The sequence below is a fragment of the Perca flavescens genome, chromosome 5, assembly GCF_004354835.1.
Source record: "Perca flavescens isolate YP-PL-M2 chromosome 5, PFLA_1.0, whole genome shotgun sequence".
NCBI classification, from domain to species: Eukaryota; Metazoa; Chordata; class Actinopteri; order Perciformes; family Percidae; genus Perca; species Perca flavescens.
The window spans coordinates 33,967,591-33,989,809 of record NC_041335.1 but is presented as its reverse complement, the minus strand read 5'-3'; the positions used below and the strand labels follow the sequence as shown (position 1 = coordinate 33,989,809).

The 22,219-nt window shown below is 43.6% G+C and overlaps 1 protein-coding gene across 1 annotated transcript in view; it reads left to right on the top strand.

The window, feature by feature from the left end:
• Positions 1 to 19,571, top strand: part of ddr2l (discoidin domain receptor family, member 2, like) — a 41,114-nt gene extending 21,543 nt beyond the window's left edge. The window contains exons 7-19 of the mRNA XM_028577390.1: positions 3,750 to 3,855; positions 4,089 to 4,278; positions 5,360 to 5,606; positions 5,700 to 5,789; positions 6,285 to 6,427; positions 8,129 to 8,240; positions 9,261 to 9,377; positions 11,883 to 12,127; positions 12,532 to 12,659; positions 13,374 to 13,571; positions 14,995 to 15,229; positions 15,493 to 15,642; positions 16,071 to 19,571. Coding sequence (XP_028433191.1) covers positions 3,750 to 3,855; positions 4,089 to 4,278; positions 5,360 to 5,606; positions 5,700 to 5,789; positions 6,285 to 6,427; positions 8,129 to 8,240; positions 9,261 to 9,377; positions 11,883 to 12,127; positions 12,532 to 12,659; positions 13,374 to 13,571; positions 14,995 to 15,229; positions 15,493 to 15,642; positions 16,071 to 16,205 — 2,096 coding nt within the window. The 3' untranslated portion in view covers positions 16,206 to 19,571. The remainder of the gene's footprint in view (positions 1 to 3,749; positions 3,856 to 4,088; positions 4,279 to 5,359; positions 5,607 to 5,699; positions 5,790 to 6,284; positions 6,428 to 8,128; positions 8,241 to 9,260; positions 9,378 to 11,882; positions 12,128 to 12,531; positions 12,660 to 13,373; positions 13,572 to 14,994; positions 15,230 to 15,492; positions 15,643 to 16,070) is intronic.
• Positions 19,572 to 22,219: the final 2,648 nt, after the last annotated feature.

Below are 22,219 nucleotides of genomic sequence, written 5' to 3'. Positions count from 1 at the left end.
AACGTCACTCTCTGTGGGGAAGGAGCCGGAACTGGTGCGGAGGTGGAGCGCCACCGTTAGATCTGGTGGGGCTTACCTCTACGCACAGTCTTGGTTCTGGAACCATACTCCTGGATAGGGGTTGGACTCTTTTTCTTCTCCGGAGTTGCCCAGGGTGTGAGGCGCCGGGCGGGTGTGGGGATACTCACAAGTCCCCGGCTGAGCGCCGCTGTGTTGGAGTTTACCCCAGTGGACGAGAGGGTCGCCTCCCTACGCCTGCGGGGTGTGGGGGGGAAAACTCTGACTGTTGTTTGTGCATATGCACCAAACAGGAGTTCGGAGTATTCGGCCTTCTTGAGACCTTGACTGGAGTCCTGCATGGGGCTCCAGTGGGGGACTCCATTGTTCTGCTGGGGGACTTCAACGCACACGTGGGCAATGATGGAGACACCTGGAGAGGCGTGATTGGGAGGAACGGCCTCCCTGATCTAAACCAGAGTGGTTGTTTGTTGTTGGACTTCTGTGCTAGTCATGGATTGTCTATAACGAACACCATGTTCGAACATAGGGATGCTCATAAGTGTACCTGGTACCAGAGCACCCTAGGCCAAGGTCAATGATCGATTTCATAATCGTTTCATCTGATCTGAGGCCGTATGTTTTGGACACTTTCGGGTGAAGAGAGGGGCAGAGCTGTCAACCGATCACCATCTGGTGGTGAGTTGGGTCAGAGGGTGGGGAAGACTCTGGACAGACCTGGTAAGCCCAAACGTGTAGTGCGGGTAAATTGGGAACGTCTGGAGGAGGCCCCTGTCCAACAGACTTTCAACTCACACCTCCGGAGCTTTTCGTGCATCCCTGTGGAGGCTGGGGCATTGAACCCGAGTGGACAATGTTCAAAGTTTCCATTGCTGAAGCTGCAGCGAGGAGCTGTGGTCTTAGGGTCTTAGGTGCCTCAAGGGGCGGTAACCCACGAACACCGTGGTGGACAACGGTGGTCAGGGAAGCCGTCCGACTGAAGAAGGAGTCTTTCCGGGATATGTTATCCCGGAGGACTCGAGGCAGTTGCAGGGTACCGAAGGGCCCGAAGGGCTGCAGCCTCTGCCGTGAAAGAGGCAAAGCAGCGGGTGTGGGAGAAGTTTGGAGAAGACATGGAGAAGGACTTTCGGTCGGCACCAAAGTGCTTCTGGAAAACTGTTCGCCACCTCAGGAGGGGGGGGGGAACCATCCAAGCTGTGTACAGTAAGGATGGGACACTGTTGACCTCAACTGAGGAGGTAATAGGGCGGTGGAAGGAGCACTTTGCAGAACTCCTGAATCCGACTAATACGCCCTCTATGTTAGAGGCAGAGCTGGAGGATAATGGGGGATTGTCGCCGATTTCCCAGGCGGAAGTCACTGATGTAGTCAAACAACTACACAGTGGCAAAGCCCCGGGATTGATGAGATCCGTCCAGAAATGCTCAAGGCTCTGGGTGTGGAGGGGCTGTCCTGGTTGACACGCCTTTTCAACATTGCGTGGAAGTCTGGGACGGTGCCAAAGGAGTGGCAGACTGGGGTGGTGGTTCCCCTTTTAAAGGGGGACCAGAGGGTGTGTGCCAATTATAGGGGTATCACACTTCTCAGCCTCCCTGGTAAAGTCTACTCCAAGGTGCTGGAAAGGAGGGTTCGCCAATAGTCGAACCTCGGGTTGAGGAGGAACAATGCGGATTCCGTCCTGGTCGTGGAACAACGGACCAGCTCTTCACTCTCGCAAGGATCCTGGAGGGAGCCTGGGAGTATGCCCAACCGGGTCTACATGTGTTTTGTGGATTTGGAGAAGGCGTATGACCGGGTCCCCGGGAGATACTGTGGGGGTGCTGCGGGAGTATGGGGTGAGGGGGTCTCTTCTCAGGGCCATCCAATCTCTGTACAACCAAAGCGAGAGCTGTGTCCGGGTTCTCGGTAGTAAGTCGGACTCTTTTCAGGTGAGGGTTGGCCTCCGCCAGGGCTGCGCTTTGTCACCAATCCTGTTTGTAGTATTTATGGACAGGATATCGAGGCGTGGTCGGGGGTGGGGAGGGGTTGCAGTTTGGTGGGCTGGGGATCTCATCGCTGCTCTTTGCAGATGATGTGGTCCTGATGGCATCATCGGCCTGCGACCTTCAGCACTCACTGGATCGGGTTCGCAACCGAGTGTGAAGCGGTTGGGATGAGGATCAGCACCTCTAAATCTGAGGCCATGGTTCTCAGCAGGAAACCGATGGAATGCCTTCTCCAGGTAGGGAATGAGTCCTTACCCCAAGTGAAGGAGTTCAAGTATCTTGGGGTTGTGTTCGCGAGTGAGGGGACAATGGAGCGGGAGATTGGTCGGAGAATCGGGCGCAGCGGGTGCGGTATTGCATTCAATCTATCGCACCGTTGTGGAAAAAAGAGCTTAGCCAGAAGGCAAAGCTCTCGATCTACCGGTCAGTTTTCGTTCCTACCCTCACCTATGGTCATGAAGGCAGGGTCATGACCGAAAGAACGAGATCCAGGGTACAAGCGGCTGAAATGGGTTTCCTCAGGAGGGTGGCTGGCGTCTCCCTTAGAGATAGGGTGAGAAGCTCACTCATCCGTGAGGAGCTCGGAGTAGAGCCGCTGCTCCTTTGCGTCGAAAGGAGCCAGTTGAGGTGGTTCGGGCATCTGGTAAGGATGCCCCCTGGGCGCCTCCCTAGGGAGGTGTTCCAGGCACGTCCAGCTGGGAGGAGGCCTCGGGGAAGACCCAGGACTAGGTGGAGGGATTATATCTCCAACCTGGCCTGGGAACGCCTCGGGATCCCCCAGTCGGAGCTGGTTAATGTTGCTCGGGAAAGGGAAGTTTGGGGTCCCCTGCTGGAGCTGCTCCCCCCGCGACCCGACACCGGATAAGCGGACGAAGAAGATGGATGGATGGGTCAAATTTGACCAGAAGACAACACAAGGGTTAAAACAAATAAATGGATAATCATTCCCAGTTTGGAGGAGCAGGCAGGAGTACTGACACAGGAGCTAAGCAATGTCCTGCTGTGGATGGGGTAAGCAGCTAAACGTTATGGCTGGGAATCACCAGAGGCCCCATCATACGACATTATCAAGATACTTATGCCACAATATATTATTCCAATTTTAAGCATACATTATGCAATATTCTACAATATATTTTATTTTATTACCCTTTTTCCAACTTCAAATTATGTACCCAAAAGAAAACTTTGTCAACATCTGTTTTATCTTCAGTAAAAAGGTATATTTCTTTGTTTCTTTGTATCTCACTTCACTTTTATTGCTGCAAAATGGGATTGTCAAGCAGACAAACTTACCAACACTGTCATGAATCATAAACGTAATAACAATCATGAATTCTTGTACCAAAAAAGTTTGTGCAATTTATATAATAAAAGATCGATACTTGGTGTCTGTGTATTGATACCGTATTGCCACGGAAAATCGTGATACTTTGCTGTATTGACTTTAGCTGCTTAAAGAAATAAATATCAGTTTATTTGAACACAGTATATTTGGAATATTTTCAACGCTTTACCTTGCCATCAAACAGCCCTTAACAAAGGAAAACTGAAGCTGTTATGTCGTCTCTGTTCAAAGCCACCAGACTCCTTTGACAAAAACAGCAATTTTACCTCACAGAACATGAAAGTTGCTAGTCTATCGCTGCCTCGATCTGTTACGTTGGTTTGTGTTATTGTGTGACTTTAGTCAAGTAGTAGTGGAGGCATTTCTAATGTCTTGAACCTGTACCCCCCTTCCTGCAGATGGTCTGATCTCCTACAGTGCTCCAGAGGGTCAGCTCATGATGCCCCCTGGTTATCCCATCGCCAGCCTCAACGACTCCACCTATGATGGAGTACATGAGAGGAGGCAAGTCACACACACACACTCATCACGGTCGTGTCTAGATGGTAACCCTAGATTTGGGAAAACTCTCTCGAGATGAGACAACCATATCCTAACCTTAACCATTCGAGGTCAACACCTGTCTCGCGAGAGTTTTCCCAAATCTTTTGGGTTACCATCTGGACACAACCGCTCATCGCACAGCGGTGCTTGCTGTCTCCATGCGCTCTGTGACTGACAGCTGTTTCGTCCAATAGGAGGCTGTTTGGCGGGCTGGGCCAGCTGACGGACGGTGTGATCGGCATGGATGACTTCCTTGTGACGCGTCAGAACCACGTGTGGCCGGGCTACAACTACCTGGGCTGGAGGAACGACTCGCTGGGAAGTCAGGGATACGTGGAGATGGAGTTTGTCTTCGACCGGCAGAGGAACTTCACCTCCATGAAGGTTTTCAGATCTTACTTTACATCCTCTCAGCAGCTCACCAGCCACATGTATAAACATGTTTCTAATGCACAGCAGCACTGCACAGACAGATCCAGTAGAACGCTAAGGGCCCTATTTTAACGATCTAAGCGCACGGCGTGAAGCGCATGGCGCAGGTGCGTTAAGTGTGTGTCCAAATCCACCTTTGCTAATTTGACAGCGGAAAAAAGGGACCTTGCTTAGTGTCTTCATTTAAGCAACACTTGAGAACTTTTCCCGCTTTGGTCCCCCTACAGGTTGTCTCATTGGAACTACAGCTCACGCTACCCGATCTGGCAAACTTTCATAATATAATATAATGAACAATTGTGTCATCTCCCATTTCCTTTAAAAGCCTGTACCTTGTACCTTGGCGCATTGCTATTATTATGGCAGATTTGCACCGTAATATTTTTATTTCTAATCTTTTGCATGTTTGTGTGCTGCTGTGCTTCCCCGTGTGTGTGTGTGTGTGTGTAACAAGCTTAGTGTGCATGTGCTGTATTGGTAAAATGCGGCTAGGCTCGTCCTAGCCGCATTTTACCAATCCGCTGTTAAAATAACAATGAACTTGACTTTAGACCAGGTTTTTGTTGGTCAATGGCGCGATCACTTCCCGCTGCCTCAAGATAGCAATACGCCAAGAATTCACCTGAACACACCTCCCTGTAAGACCAGCACGCCCATGGGCGCAAAGATGGGCGCAGGTGCATTTGCTATTTAAACGACGTGGGCGCTGGACGGGAAATAGACAACTGCGTCGGTCTTAAACTTGCGTCGGGCTCTGCGCTGCGCCGCGCCGGGTGCAAGATAGGGCCCTTAAGGTCACACAAACCTTTTCTATTCGTGTTTTCTTGGTGTGTTTCTTCTGGTGTGTCTTAGGTGTATCTAGATTGAAAAGAAGGCCGGCTTTCAGTTCTCTGTAAGAGAAATTTTGGAAGTCGTCCTATATACCACTACAGAAAAACACTTTTTGATTGTTTCAAAAGAAAAACTATTTATTTATTCCTTATGTTTCATTATTCTGTTGTCAATCTAAAAACATGATCTCTTCTCCGTCTAGGTTCACAGTAACAACATGTTCCACCGCGGTGTGAAGATCTTCTCCTCCGTTTCCTGTTGGTTCAAGCCCCGCCTCATAGCCGGCTGGGAGTTGGAGCCTGTGGTGTTCAAGACGGTGCTTGACGACAGGAACCCGAGCGCCCGCTACGTCACCGTGCCGCTTAACCGCCGCGCCGGCAAATCCCTCCGCTGCCGCTTCTACTTCGCCGACGTCTGGATGATGTTCAGCGAGATCTCCTTTCAGTCAGGTAACACACACACACACACACACAGAGATAAACATTTATTTCAAACAGATGAATATGAAAAGATAAAATGACTTCCCTATATTTGTCCCTCAGAAGATACCGTACTCCCGACCCTGATGACCCTGGGGTCGACCTCCCCTCCAGTCAAGAAGGAGAGCACCATGCCAACCACACTTATGACAGGTATGAACTTTAACATTACCCTTTTTATTTCACATGAAATAGACCGAATCAGCATGACGTCACGTTGCTTCGCTAGCGTCTTTGATAAACCAAATCTAGCGTTACCAACAGCAACATCTCACCGCCGGTTGGACCGACTGCTAGTTTGGGTGGTGTCACATCTTTGGTCCGTGGCCCCAACAGGTAAATTAGCTCTCCAAGCTAACGTTAGTGAAAGTGTTGACGTAGGAAAGCATCAAACATGCATTTTAGATGAATAAGATGAAAGTATATCCAGTTCTTCCTCTTCCCCGTTTGCTCAGCGCTGTTAAATTGTATGTACGCAGGAGTTTTCTACCGGGAAGTTTTTGAAAACAAACATTGTTATTGGGTCTATGATCCCTAAAATTGAAACACCTTAAGGGTGTTCCGTGCATCAATAAACCATTAAACTGTCATCTGACCTATCTGTAGAAAACAGCAGTCCTCATTGAATCCTCTTTTACTTCTCCACAGCAGCCAGTCCATCAGCCACCAACCCGCCAGATGATGGGAACACGCCCATTCTGATTGGCTGCCTGGTGACCATCATCCTGCTGTTGGTCATCATCATCTTCCTCATCCTTTGGTGCCAGTACGTCTGCAAGGTGCTGGAGAAGGTGACCAGATGAACCCCTGTTAAAGAGATACAGGACTAAAGCAGTGGAAACTTTCCTAACACCGCCATTGTTTTCAGTTCCCACTAAGTCTCTGGCAGCTTCGAGCCACCGGTCGAATCTCTCAAAAGTAGAACCCAACCGATATATCGGCGGGCCGATATTATCGGCCGATATTAGGCATTTTCCAAACTATCGGTATCAGCATTTATAATGGCCGATAAATGAATATTTAAAAAATCAAATAAAAACAGACGGAACACCCTTTAATCGTGTTATGAGTGTTGGCGTTGTCCACCAGAGGGCGCTCTACAACGTCCCTGTTGGCAACACTCGTGTTTAACCCTTTAAGTTTCATATCTAAAGTTTGTATTTTTATACATTTTATTTATCAGAACTTTAATATATTTTGATGTTCCTCTGTTCTGTTGTGACAATAATTATTTTAGTGAGGACTCATAAATAACTACAAATAACTAATCTGTTTATGTTTTGTTACGCGTTTCTGGATTTAAAAAAATATATATTTTTAAATCACCAAGTATTTGTATCGATATCGGCCTTAGAAATCGGTCGGGCTCTAGTTAAAAGTGGCGAGGGGGCCAATCTTTTTACTTAACAGTTATCATCTGATTCCTGCTACACCTATTCATCCTATGGGTGGCAATACAGTGGCGTTTTGACCAGAGGCGAATAATGCCCTTCCTTACTGTACATTTACCACATGTTTGTGCGTCATGGGGACAATATGAAACAGGAATATTTGGAGCAGATTGCCAGTTCACCTAAAATTGGTCTGGTGGTAGGTTTAATGAAATTCATTGATTTAACCATGCAGTAGACTCTGAAAGGCTACATAACAACAACCCAAGACTAATGTTTGAAAACCCAATAATACTGTATTTTCCGGACTATAAGTCACACTTTTTTTCCTACTTTGGCTGGTCCGGCGACTTATAGTCAGGTGCGACTTATATATGAAAATATATATAATTTAACATGTTTTTACATGTTAATTCATACTGAAAACATTACCGTCTACAGCCGCGAGAGGGCGCTCTAGGCTTGTGACAACTAGAATGCTGCTACTAAAGAAAAGAGATAAACTGCAGGTAGTAAAATATGCAGCCGAAAACGATAATCGAGCAGCAGAAAGAAAGTTTGAAATGAGAGAAACTTGTGAGGGACTGGCGAAAAGGTGACTCTTACTGCAATGAAGAAAACAAAGAAAGCTAATCGGCTAATCGCGGGCTGAAAGCGAGATGGCCAGAGCTGGAGGAAGGAGTCGGGAGGGGCTGGTCAACGGTGCAGCTACGTCTCCACGCCTTTTAATACCTCCATGCTCCACGCCCTGGTATCGTAGTTGTTCTGTGTGCTATTGTATAGTTCAATAACTGTTAATGTGTTACGGTAACATACCGGACACCTACCGTATTCAGCCTGTTGATCTGTGTGCTATTGTGTAGTTGACAGATGAAAAAAAAAAAAAAAAAAAATTCTAAATAAATGCGACTTATAGTCCGGTGCGACTTATATATGTTTTTTTCCTCTTCATGACGCATTTTTTGACTGATGCGACTTATACTCCGGAGCGACTTATAGTCCGGAAAATACGGTACATTTATTTCCCAACAGCTGTGAAGCCAGTGTTCAACAAAAACACAGCTGTAAGAAATGGTTTTCTCTCCCTATCTGCTCCTCTAGGCTCCACGTCGGATCCTTGACGAGGAGGTAACCGTTCGGCTGTCGTCCTGCAGTGACACCATCATCCTCCAGACCCCCCCTGTGCCCCCCCGCTCTGGCCACCCCCCTTCAGGTAGACAACAAGCAGTCAGTCGATCTGTTGCACTTCCTTCAAGTCCAAATAGAAGGCTAGAAACGGCTTTTAATGGGTTTGAGTATCTCCCTCTATGTCACACTTGCATATGCATGCACAGAACTGCCAATAGAAACTCTCTCTCTGAAATGACCTGAGATTGGCCAGTGTCTCCCGTCATGGGCTAGATTTTTCTAAAGCCTGAAAACAAAGCCAAGAGGAGGTGCAGAAGTCTGGTTTTCTCTCAGATCACTTGTCACATTGCGACTGGTTTTCATTTCCAAAGTAGCATACTCACCGGCTCACCAATGAGACAAAGTATAGTTTTGCTATGGGATGGCAATGTTGGTCAGTCCACCATTTTGGAATGTTGGAATTTCCTGAGGAAACAAAGCTCAGTACTCAAATATCTGAACGATGTGTTTAAAAATAAGAATTTGATGGCTGCCACTTTGACAGTTTTAGTGCAGATTTACTCATTTAAAGGTGCAGTAGGTAAGACTTCTAAAACTAACTTTCTCTCATATTTGCTGAAACTGACCCTATATTGGAGTAGAACTACATGAAGCAGGTAATTTAAAAACAAAATACGGCTCCTCTGGCACCACCTACAGCCTGTAGTGTGATTTGCAAAAATCCACCGCTCCCTGTTCAGATGCACCAATCAGGGCACACCAATCAGGGAAAAACTCCATCGCTACCTTGTTAGCCGATTCCTGAATGGGCGTATGTGTGCAGTGCTGTGAAGCAATTCGTTACATCGCGAGACCTGATATCACGCGATACTTCCTGACGCTGAAGTTGCAAGGGTGGTTTTTTTCCACTCACAGGCGCTAGGAGGAACCATTCACCTCAGAAACAAAAGTCATATAACCATTCCAATGACTCCAAAGCTGTTCAGTTAAGGTAGATTAAGCTAAAAAAACAGCATAGTTCCCCTTTAAATTGCTGAGACATACTCCGACAGGGTTGTTTGGGCTTTGCATGCTCGATTAATTCTTGTGTTTTTGTTTCCCTCAGGCCCTGCTAACACTGACCCTCACTATGAGAGAGTTTTTCTGTTGGACCCACAGTACCAGAACCCGGCAGTGCTGAGAAACAAACTGCCGGAGCTGTCCCAGAGTGCAGAGGCCTCAGGTAAACATCCGAAAACATTTTTTTTTTTGACAGTGGATAGACAGGAAAGGTGGAGGAGAGAAGGGGGATGACACGCAGCAAAGGGCCACACCCGGGCCGCAACATACTTTTTTTAACCTTACAGTAGTCATAGCGGAAAGAAATATTACATGTCATTTAGCTGACGCTTTTATCCAAAGCGACTTACAATTGCTATATATATCAAGGTTGCGCACCTCTGGAGCAACTAGGGGTTAAGTGTCTTGCTCAGGGACACATTGCTTGATGTATCGCAGTGGGAATCGAACCTGGATCGCCCACACCATAGGCATGTGTCAATGTGAGAACAAGGTTGACAAATGTTCCTTTTAAATCCCCCAGTTCTCCTCACAGGCACGTCATTATGTTCATGTTTTATTGACCAGTTATTTATCATTTGGTGATTGTTCACTGAGACCCTCCTCATCTCAGGAAAAAAACATAAACTTGAGTGGAAGTAAATCTGAATTCTTGATGTTTTAAAATGCTCCACATGTCCCGTGATGACATGTTTAGACACGGCTGTTAAAGCTGTCAGAGAGAGTCGAGGCCTCCAGTTAAATTCTCCAAACTGCTGCACTCAAACTGCCGCAGTCTGCCCCTTGCTGGAAAATCTACTTCACCACTTCTTAACATCTTTTGAATGTTTCTCTGCTTTTAATTTTCTTTATTAGCTTCAGGACAACATTGTACAAGCTCTCTCTCTGCTTTTCTTTTTTCACTCGCTTTCTCTTTTTTTTGTCCTTAGGATTTTCTTGATGATGCTGAATGTGCATGCTCAATCATTCTGCAGTATTCTCTCTCTTTTACCTCCCAGCCCTCTCTGTCTCTGTCCATGTTTCCTACTCCTCTTCCTCCTCCAGCTCTCCTCCTCGGTAATCCTATCTATGACCTCCTCCTGCTGACTTCCTGTCACTTGGCGTCAGGCTGGCTGCGTGGTAAGAGCTGAAAGGTGTGACTTCAGACATTTAAACATCTGTCAGACAGTAGACGAAAACGTGTGTTTATTTTAAAATTGCTTTTTTATTTCAGTGCATGCATACATTATTCTCCCTCTACAATCCACTGTATTAATATATTATATATAATATTTTTAAAGCACAGTTCCGGCGCAAAATGAACCTAGGGGTTAATAACGTATGTGTACCGAGTCAACCATTCTCTGGGATATGTTTTCATGCTAATCGAATGTGTCTCTAGCTTGAAACAAGCTACCGCAAACCGGTGGTTAGCTTGTAACGCTAGTAGTCGTGGGGAAAGAGGGTAAATCGCTATTTCTACACCACTAACAAGGATCAAAATAGCGCCACACTTCGACGGTAGCATAATGAGGGTCCCTACATGTAAACCGAAGCATTGAGAACTTTGTAAGTGTACAGACAGTTTATTAAAAAGATAGTTTATAAAGACTGTACCGTTCACTATACAGCCAGGCGCCATCTTGGGAAAACGCACAAACCACGAACGCCGTACAACCAGTAACCAGTAACATAACTCACGCAGGGCGTTCATGGTTCGACTGGTCATGACTGTTTTCCCAAGATGGCGCCCGGCTGTAATAGTGAACGGTACAGGTGTACACTTACAAAGTTCTCAATGCTTCGGTTTACATGTAGGGACCCTCATTATGCTACCGTTTAGATTGTTTCAAGCTACAGACATTCGATTAGCATGAAAAGATATCCCAGAGAACTGTCGACTCGGGACACATATATGTTATTAACCCCTAGGTTCATTTTGCGCCGGAATTGTCCTTTAAGGAGCTAAAGTCACAAACGTGAGATGACTAACACACAGTTAACATCAGTACATTTGAAATGTTTTTCAGGATCTACAGACATTGATGTACCAGAAGAACTCAAGTTAATGAAGTCATTATCTCAGGATAACAGAGTAGTTTACTTACAATAATGGTTCAATTACGTACAGGCCAAAAGTTTGGACACACCTTCTCATTCAAATGCATTTCCTTTTATTTTCATGACTATTTACATTGTAGATTCTCACTGAAGGCATCCAAACTATGAATGAACACATATGGAATTATGTACTTAACAAAAAAGTGTGAAATAACTGAAAACATACAAAAATCCACTAATTAACCCTGACAAAGCACACCTGTGAAGTGAAAACCATTTCAGGTGACTACCTCATGAAGCTCATTGAGAGAACACCAAGGGTTTGCAGAGTTATCAAAAAAAGCAAAGGGTGGCTACTTTGAAGAATCTAAAATACAAGACATGTTTTCAGTTATTTCACACTTTTTTGTTAAGTACATAATTCCATGTGTTCATTCATAGTTTTGATGCCTTCAGTGAGAATCTACAATGTAAATAGTCATGAAAATAATAAAACACATTGAATGAGAAGGTGTGTCCAAACTTTTGGCCTGTACTGTAGTTCTTTTCTAATGAAAACAAATAGTGCCATTGGAGCATAAGAAATCGCAAGAGAAAAGGTGTCACGGCTTCCTTCTCTCTCCATCAGCGTGTGGCGGAGGCTACGCCGAGCCCGACGTCACCCAGTGCACGCCGCACCAGTGTTTCCATAGCAGCGCGCCGCACTACGCCGAGACGGACATCATGCGGCTGCAGGGCGTCACCGGCAGCAACATGTACGCCGTCCCCGCCCTCACCGTGGACTCGCTCACCAGGAAGGACATCTCGGCCGCTGAGTTCCCACGGCAACATCTGATCTTCAGGGAAAAGCTGGGGGAGGGGCAGTTTGGAGAGGTGAGCAGGAAAGCTGGGAAATCCTTAAAAGAGAATAAAACAAAGTTGTTTGAAAATAAAAGTGATGCGAGGATTTGATTCTTCTCAATGTCTTTGAATCTGACTGGGATCTATTTTTTATTTTAATTTTTTTAATTCTTTTTATTACAGGGACAGTGCATATTAATAAACATTTCTGTCAATATGCCAGAGTTAGCCAGAAGGCTATTTTTCATCTGCCGTCCCTAGACAGATGGTTAAAGTCATATTAACACAACAATATGAAAATCACAATACATTTAGTAAAAAGTACTATTAAGTTAAAATGTACAATAGAAACGTAGCAGTTTTCAGAACATCACCAAACTCTTGTGTTTTAGAAAATTGCTTCCATGGTTCTATTTATTCCTACTTGTCTCCTGCAGGTCCACCTGTGTGAGGCAGAGGGACTCCCAGAATTCCTTGGGGAGGGGTCTCCTCTCCCTGACAGAGATGGTCGTTCAGTGCTGGTGGCTGTTAAACAGCTGAGAGCCGACGCCACCAGCCAAGCCAGGTACGCCGCGTGTCCGTGTGACAGTGTTTTTATGTATATTGATCTGTGCCCTAGTTTGTTCCTTTTTAAAAGTGTCTCTAGTGTTGCTCATAATCTAGTGTTGTGTCATTTTCTATTATTTGCTGGTATGGAAACCTCACCGTCAAGGATAAAAATGCACTTTTAAAAATTGTGAATGTGGCTAGCAAGATAGCGGGTGTGAAGTTCAGTAGCCTTACAGACATTTTTAACAAACAAATTTAAAAAAAAAGCTATGTCTATTTGCAAGGACTCAACTCACCCTCTGTACGGAGAATACTTGCTATTACCTTCTGGCTTACGTTTTAGCACTCTCTGTTTAAGCACTCTTAAACAGAGATACAAAAACTCCTTTATTCCTCGTTCCATTCAGGCACTCAATTTAGCTAAGAGGAGGTGATAGCTTTTGTTTATCTTAATTACCCCTGTATTTCTTTTTAAATATATTATTATTATTGATTATTACTTGTATTATGTCCCCAACATAATTTCTGCTATTGCTGTATGTATTGCTGTTTTTAGTAAGTTAATTGTTGTGTGGTTGTGGTGTATATTTCCATGTGATGTCTTTCTGCTGCACACAAATTGCCCTCCTGGGACAAAGAATAAACTGAACTGAACATGAGAAGCTGTGAAGCCTAAAACATATCCTTTCACATAACTTAATAAGGGACCCGAAATGTGTTTGTCCATCAGAAATGACTTCCTGAAGGAAATAAAGATCATGTCTCGTCTCAACGACCCCAACATCATCCGGCTGCTGTGCGTGTGCGTGTCGTCCGACCCGCTGTGCATGGTGACCGAGTACATGGAGAACGGAGACCTCAACATGTTCCTGTCCCAGCGGGAGATCGAGAGCACGCTGACACACGCCAACAACATCCCTTCAGTCAGGTTATTATAACATACACTCTGTCTATATACATACCAACACCACCTTTTCCATCCTTCAGTTCATGTAGTTCTTGATGGACGCAGCAGGGGGCGATGTGTTTCCTTTTTGAACAGATGCAGGGTTCAACATTTAGTTGTTTTTTTACTTGCCCGGTCGATTAAAGTGCTCATATTATGCTTTTTGTTTTTTTCCCTTTCCTTTATTGTGTTATATATCTTTTTGTGAACGTTTTAGGTTTACAAAGTGAAAAAGCCCAAAGTCCACCCCAAAGGGACTTACCATCTCCAACAGAAAACACTGTTCACAAACTGCTCCAAACAGCTCTGTTGTAGTCCAGCCTTTACTTCAGAGACCAACGTGGTCACTTTGTAACACACGTTATAATGCTCACCTAGCTGCTAGCGTGGCACGCCCTCATACTCTGCTTCTGACTGGCTAGTAGTCCTTACCTAGGTACTGCGCATGTGCGGCTCCCAACAAAGACGGAACAGAAGTGAGATGCCTCACTCTGTAGCTAAAACAGAGAGCTCAACACACAGGGTGAAAAGAGGAGCTGCAGCAATGTGCAGTACAACAAAAATATGGTGTTTTTTGAAAATTAAACCATGTAAACCTATTTTGATACAACCTCTAAATACAATTATGAACCTGAAAATTAGCATAATATGAGCACTTTAAGTGAAGTAAAATTCTACTCTAATATTTACAGGCCCGTATACAGATAGTTTTTTATTAGTTTCTATCTGTAATTTGTTTGACCGCATACATTTTTAGACACCCTCATTTCCACTATGTCAAATAGTTTGAGTTTGAGCATTTGTAATTTTAGGTTTCTAAAGGCCATGACGCACCAAGCCGACGGCAAGGAACTAATTGCGACGAAGGCCGAATGTGGTGTTGCCTCACGTCGGCCCACGTCTCCTTTGTCTTGGCCAAGAATGAGCACTGGAAAACACAGCAGAGACCACAGCCTAGACCTACAATAACTGCAAAATGAGACATGTTTTATGCAAACACTTTAACTGCACTTAAAAAAACATCGATAGGATGTTTTTATAAAAGACCTGAAAATCATTGTGGAACTGTAAGCAGGATCCAATCCTGTATAACGTAATTTATGATACAATGATGATTTGAAGCAAATTATTGAAACAAAATTTTTTTTTGCCTTAACGGGCAAGTGGGTTGTTATATTTACTTGCCCGACATGACGTTTTACTTGCCCCGGGCCATCGGGCAACACTTATTGTTGAATCCTGAGATGTGATATAACATACAGGCTATGATCAAGACTCTTCTACAGAGGAACAAAGGAACACACATAAATTCAAAATTCACTCCACTGTCACTTCTTCTTAACCTCGTCTTCTTCTTCTTTCCTTATCTCTTAACCTCGTCCTTCCTTTTCTCCCCTCCCTCCAGTCTGTCCGACCTTCTCCACATGTCGGTTCAGATCTCGTCGGGGATGAGGTATCTTGCGTCTCTGAACTTTGTGCACCGCGATCTGGCCACCAGGAACTGCCTCCTGGACCGCCGCCTCACCATCAAGATTGCCGACTTCGGTATGAGCCGGAACCTGTACAGCAGCGACTACTACCGCATCCAGGGCCGGGCGGTGCTGCCCATTCGATGGATGGCTTGGGAGAGCATCCTGCTGGTGAGGGAGGGAGGGGGGGAGTTAACGTAAGATCGGTCTAAAGAAAGAAAAGAAGATCACTTGTCAAAATAGATAATCTGTTGTTCCCTGGCACCTATACCTGCTCCTGATGATGGTTGAAAAAATCATTCCTTAATCTTGTCTTGGAGTAATTTTTCTTTTATACATTATGAATGTCAGTGGATCGCCCAGTTTCAAGAGAATTTCTGCAGCTGCACAATTATGTAAAAAAGTATGTTTATTGATGGATGACTCGTCTCCAGGGTAAGTTCACCACAGCCAGTGACGTGTGGGCGTTTGGCGTCACCCTTTGGGAGATCTTCACTCTGTGTAAGGAGCAACCGTACAGCCTGCTGTCTGACGAACAGGTCATAGAGAACACTGGCGAGTTCTTCAGGAACCAGGGCAGACAGGTGAGACGAATCAAACTCATTGGGTTCAAGTCACGCATAAGGGCACAGTCACACATGCACAAAATTAATATTGGCGAATATTCAATTCACGTTCACTTCAATTATATGCGAGCGAAGGGATGAATACAACATTTGCTTCTGGTGGAAAAGCAAATTGGCACGTCCACATCGCTTTGGTCAACTTTGACTGGCGCAGTCGCAGCCTCAAATGAAATTTCATTAGAAAATGCTCGATACTACACAGTTTTTTTTTTTTTTTTTTTTAAATATTGTCTTGACTTATAATGTACACCCAGTGTTTACCCTAGGTTGACTGCTTTAGCCTGGCGGATAGCTCCGCTAAAACACAACACAGAATCCGTCAGCACATAAACACTTTTTTCAGATCTTTACTAACCATCTCTAACCGTCCTGTATTTTCCTACTAGATCTTCCTCTACGGCCCTCCCCTATGTCCACCTTCGCTCTTCGAGCTGATGATGCGTTGTTGGAGTCGCGACATACCTGACCGACCCACCTTCGAGGGACTTTACCAAGCCCTGAGGCCCCACGTCAACCAGTGAGCCAAGGCCGCTGGCATGTCCCACTCAGCGGGTTTGTTCATCTCTGGACTCCTGTAAGATGACAGAATGACATGAAAAAAACAGAGGACTGGAATTGCGTTACAAGAGTTAATCGCTGTCAGAGGGAATGAAGAAACTGGCAGAACTGTGGTCAGAAGGTGGGTTTGCTTTGTAGTAAAAGCAGCACTCTGTTCTGAGAGACAAGATGGAGGTAGAAGGAGAAAAGGCTGGTCAATCAGAGATTTAGTTCATTAGTGAACAAAGATTTCTTAGCTTGTTTTTTAAAGATTTAAATCATTTCTGATTTCACCGTTTCATCCATCTCTTTAAAGCCCCTTTGACCAAAACGTCTTGTCGGACCTTTTGACATATCTTTTTTCATGTTGTTATGGTGCCAAAGGTATCATAAACTTTATTTTTCTTCTACTTTTTGGCTTTTAAAGATGCCAAAATCTGGACAGACTTTTCAGTCTTGGTAGTTTCTCCTGCCCCTGTGGTTTTTATTATTATTGTAAAGCACTGTCTGTGTCTCTCAGTTATTCATGTTCATATATTAACCCACACTGGAGCTAGGGTTAGGGTCAAATTGTAGTGTAGATTTATTTTTAGATTTTTGTTCTATTTTTTTTTTTTCTTCTTGTTTTTAATTTTGTTGGTCGTTTTTGTGGATATGAATGTTGTTCGGCTGAGGTTCACATCATGGTGCCGGGAGGCTGCGTTGAAACCTGTGCAGTTCACAGACTGAAAATTTGTTAGTGGGTGATTAAGTAGAGAAAGGAGGCACATGAAACCAAATCATAAAATGTGTTGAGCCTTTTTCTTGCCAAAGAGAAATAAAGAGTGTAAGTGATAAAAAAAATTAAATGAGTATATTACATTTGTAAAACATATGGATGCTTTTATTCAAAGTGCCTTATATTTGTAGCTTGAGTGGGGAAATTTTACGCCAACATTAACAACACGGGTAGTGCTAGTGGTTAGAGTATCTAATGCAAAGATCTAATGTCAAGGTATCTTCTTACCTGTGTCGGTGTTTGTGCTGGGGCCTATAAATGTATGTTGAATGTGTCCTTGGAGCCTATAGATCTGTAGGTGTTTCTCCATTTGCCCTGTTCTGCTTGATGGAGCTAGTTGTGGTTTGGTTTGTACAAAGCTAGGCATACTGTAGAGCCTTATGATTTTAAATTTTGAAGTCAGTAGTTTCATCACTCGAATGAGACAACAGTGGAACAAATGCCAAATTGTTCAATTACGAGTTAAAAATGTTAACCCAACCGAAACAGGGCCTTTGCAGCAGCAACTAGGATAGAGAGTTTGGCGAATGACCAACGTTGCTATTAGCTGACTAAAAAGCTAGCAAGTTGTCATGGTGTTTTTATATGCGGGTTTGGTTTAGTACTAAAGACAGGGAAGACACTAAGCACTGTTGGAAGAGTAGCAAGATCTCTGTTGATGCTAATTGCTTGCTTCTTCTCTGGGGTTTTAGCAGACAGCGTTCACTGCAGTTTAAGAATATATGCAAGCTAACTACCTTCTTAGCTCACTGTCAAACTAACTAGCAAAGTACTTAGCAAGTAAGCTAGGTTATGTTTAAACCAGATCTGGCTTTATTCTAAAAACTTTGGAGATGTTAGCTAACGTTCACCTAATTTGGCTTGTCTTGTCTTTGCCTAGTTTGACAGTGTGATGGTTACTAGGACTGTATTTGAAACTGCCTACTATACAAATGATTTGGACAAAATGTAGCATGCAGCATGCAAACAAAAGCATATCTGCAGTATGCCAAAAAAACCCGGATGTTGTACTGATTTGCATCGGACCAGTCCACCTCGCCAACTGTCTCACACAATGCAAAGTGCAGGAATGGTCCCAACAGTGTATTTAGCTGAAAACGGCTAAGTCTGGCCTGAATTGGTCTAACAGTTTCACACTGTTCAGTAGCCTAGTATGTAGTAGGCAGTTTAATTACAGTATGATCTACAGCAGCCAATCGGACCACATCAAAGTAAAATTTTGGTGAGTGGAATAAAGACACAACATGTACATTTTGGGCCGAACGTAGCAGAACTACTGTGTTAAAGGGGGACCCTCTGAGCTGAGGGCCAATGAGCCACTAGAGACTGATGGGGATAAACACAAACACCTTGGACAGATTGAGTCATCAGACAAGTCCCACCTTTCACTGCATTAAGCAGCCAATCGTTGCAGCCAATCTTAATGCCCTCAAGAAGATTAATTTAAGGAAATAAATATTCCTTTTTCTGGCATTAGAGGGTGCAAGTAATGGCCTTTGTTTTGAATCCATACAGATTTTTACCACATAGCATTAAAAAGAGTTTTGTTTACAGAACTAATGATGATGAGTTTTCCATACATATACTGCAGCATTTCTCGCCATAATGTCATGATGATTGGGAGATCGAGCTTCAACCAAGTAAAAGTAAAGTTTATTGATCAACATTGCAACTGAATTGTGCCAAAGTGGTAAAGCACATTTTAAAATGTCATAATTTTATGCCCCAGTCTTTTTATGTTTTAGTAGTGTGTGTGTGTGTATTATGTGCATTACATGTATGCAGTATTTTAAATCCTCCCTTAGAGCAAATTGTTCAAAATGTAAGATGGCGCAAATCAACATCAGCTTCACATGAAAGGAGGAGGAAGACCAAATAGGTTAAGTTTGAATGCATCTTTCAGTGTTTTTGTTGTTACAGTAGTTTTTTGTATCTGTACTGTATCTTAACACTTTTATAAGTGTATGGATGTGTGTCTAAGAGAAAATGAGTTTGTGATTTAGTGTTTTTGACATTCCTTTGAGCACTGGGAGCTAGTTGGGATTAAAGTGGTTAACCGGAGTTGCTCTGTTGTGCCAAAAGATGTGATTAAATGAGGGCGACAGGATTTTTTTAAAGCAAGAAGACCGAAAGTAAGGAAACCACTAAACTCAATCTCCCAGAGTCCTTCGCTACAGTGAGCCTGTGTATTTTGTTCTGGTTCCATGAGAGAGATAGAAGAGTCTTTTAGTTTGATAGTGTACAGTAAAGTGATCTATAATATCTAAGTGTGCGAATGCAGATTAGATGTGATTATTGTCAGAATTTATAGTAGCTGTTTCTCTGATTATTTCTATCCTGGGAAGGTGTTGGGTTATGTCTTTTTTTTTCTTCAACAGGAATTTGAACATTGAACATCTAACAGATGTCCTGCTTCAGACATGTATTGTACATAGGCTAGTAGCTGTGTATATTAATATATTGGGAGTTGGGAACTTGTGTTCTGTCATCCCAAGTCATTTTCACTCTGTACCCTCTCGTGTCTCCGTTTTTTTTTTTTCTTATAATAAACAGTCAAATGTGTCATACAGGAGAGTAGAGACTGTTTTATTGCCTCTGCCAAGGAGGTTTGTTCGGTTTGTTGGTTTGTCTGTTCGTCAGCAGGATTAGGGACACCTACTTTTTAAATTTTCATGAAACTTGGTAAAGGGTGTACCATGGGCCAAGGAAGAACCCATTACATTTTGGAGCGGATCCGAATGACTGGGACAGATACACACGTTATTCTTCACTTACGTTAGCGTTGCGAGATAGACCATGACCTTGGTGAGGGTCTGCGCTCTCTGACTGCTCTTCTAGTGTTACATTTTAAACTCCCAAAGTTTCCAGAGATACCAAATATGTCAGACTGAATTCTTTAAAAAGTGTCTAGACATTATATTATTTCCATTTGATGAAGTTATGCAGCCATAAAACATATCTTGGGATAAGCGTTACATACTGTAACTTTTAATCATGTCCTTACAAGCAAAATGAGCTATCGTGCTTGATTATAACCTCTCCACACAAAAACAAGATAAACATATCCGTGTACACGGATCAATAGATTAAATTACGTGAGCGTTTCACGAACTGCCGAGAGACTGGGTTGTTATGACAGTCCTAGTCTCGCTTTGCCAGACCTTCCTCCACAGCGCTGCGGAGGAGGGTCTGGCTAGTCCACACAGCATTCTGGGATGGGAGAAAAACGTGCTCTGGTTTATTGGCATTTCTTTAAACCAATCACAATCGTCATGGGTGGCACTAAACTCCGCAAGGAGCCGCTGTAAAATAGTTGTGCGAGAGAAAACTCAGATTGGACTGATAGTCTAGCTAGCTGTCTGGATTTACCCTGCAGAGATCTGAGGAGCAGTTAACCATAGTCCTCAGAAATCCACCGGAGTTTAGAACGCCAACACAAAGAAAGCGGAAGGTAACAGACATCGGCGAAAAATACATGCATCTGCTGGAATTTCATGCGGCACCGTAGCAATCCTGTAAGTGGAATGTAAAGGATATAGACTATGACGGTCCAAGTGTGCATAAAAGTTTGGTTGTGTCCCACTCTCTTTAATGGAGGAAGTTGCTGTAAAGAGCTCACTAAACACATAGATGATTCTTTTGTAAACTATTCACATAAGTGTTGAACCCCTGGCACATACAAAGTCAGAAAGCTTGGTTTGACTTGAGTAAAACCAAAGTAAACATTAATTTGAGTAAGGTTTTGTTGTTGCACTTTATCAATCTTCATCTGTATTATTTATTGGTTCTAATGCTGTTGTGTTGTTTCAAATTACACCAAGGCATTTTGCAACAGACGTTTAGACTAGACTACATCCATGTGTGACTCAGAGTCAGATAAATGCAAGGCACACAAAAACTAATAAGAGTTAGGGTTAAACTCTTTAAGTATGGCTAATAAGACATTGTATGTTAGGTGTGATAAATTAGATGTAGCTCTCGAAGCCAGCAGAGGAAACACTGGTCACAAATCCTCCTCTGTGAATTGTTTTACACTAAGAAATAATTCACGAGTTTTCTTTTTTTCATGATCTTTTCATTGTGAGTGTAAAAGCCAAATTATGACTGATGAGCGCCCTTACTTCCTTCCAGCTGTTTGAACTGCTGCAACTCACTCCATTTTGGTGTAGATGAAAGACTCAATGCAACATAAACACAAAATGTACATCTGGTGTTTGTGTAGGATATCAGCAGGGGGCAGCAGAGAGACAGAAACCTTTTTCCAAACTGAATCCTGCAGAGAACTTCCACCCTAAAGCCCAATTGATGCAAGTTTATGAAATAAATAACACCTACAACAGCTAAACGCAACAGTACCACTGATACATTTGATAGATGACAGAGCCTCAAGTGGTTTTGATGAGATACCAGACCCATTATCTAAACTCTGATACTTATATAGATATTATATATTGGCGCTTAATTGCACTTTGAACAACTTGAATGTTTTTTGGGGATTCAACCTCAATTTCAGTTAGTTAGCAGTTTGAGTTCTCAAAGTCTTAATGAAGAAACAAAACATGGTGGATTCTGTTTTAGGGTGTTTTTTCCCCTTTTTCCAGGAAAAACAATGGCTTATGTGTTCCAGTTTAACAACCGAGTTCACGGTAGGTAGAAATGTTATTGTTACCCATGACACTGGTAATAAAACTTTACAGCCAATAAATAGGGATACAAATATTGAATTAATTTGTCTTTCTTGAGCTACTAGGGGGCAGAAGAACTCTATAACAAGCTGACAGGAACACAAATTAACATTGAAGTGGCATTTGTGTCCACTTGATGATCGCAATAGTGCGTTCCATTTGTACTCGGAACTCAGATTTTCCAAGGTCGGAAATATGCCCCCTGACCTCGGATTTCCAAACTCAGACCTCGGGCAACAACCGAGTACCCCAAGCTAAAAATCCAACATGGCTGCTGCGTGCATCAACAGTTGTGAAAGCTGTAAGTGCATAAGCACTTCTTTGTCATTTGTGTCTCACTAAATCGTACACAACCTGGCCAGAGCTAATGAAAACGATGAAAATCCAACTTGTAAATGGAACGCATTCAACTGGGGTGTGACGTCATTCCCAGCTTTGGCTTCCGAGTTCCGAAGTAAATGGAACTCACTATAAGTCCAAGATTCTTTCTCTTTTAGCTCTGTTTTTGGTTTCTACCAACTACCTACCGAATATC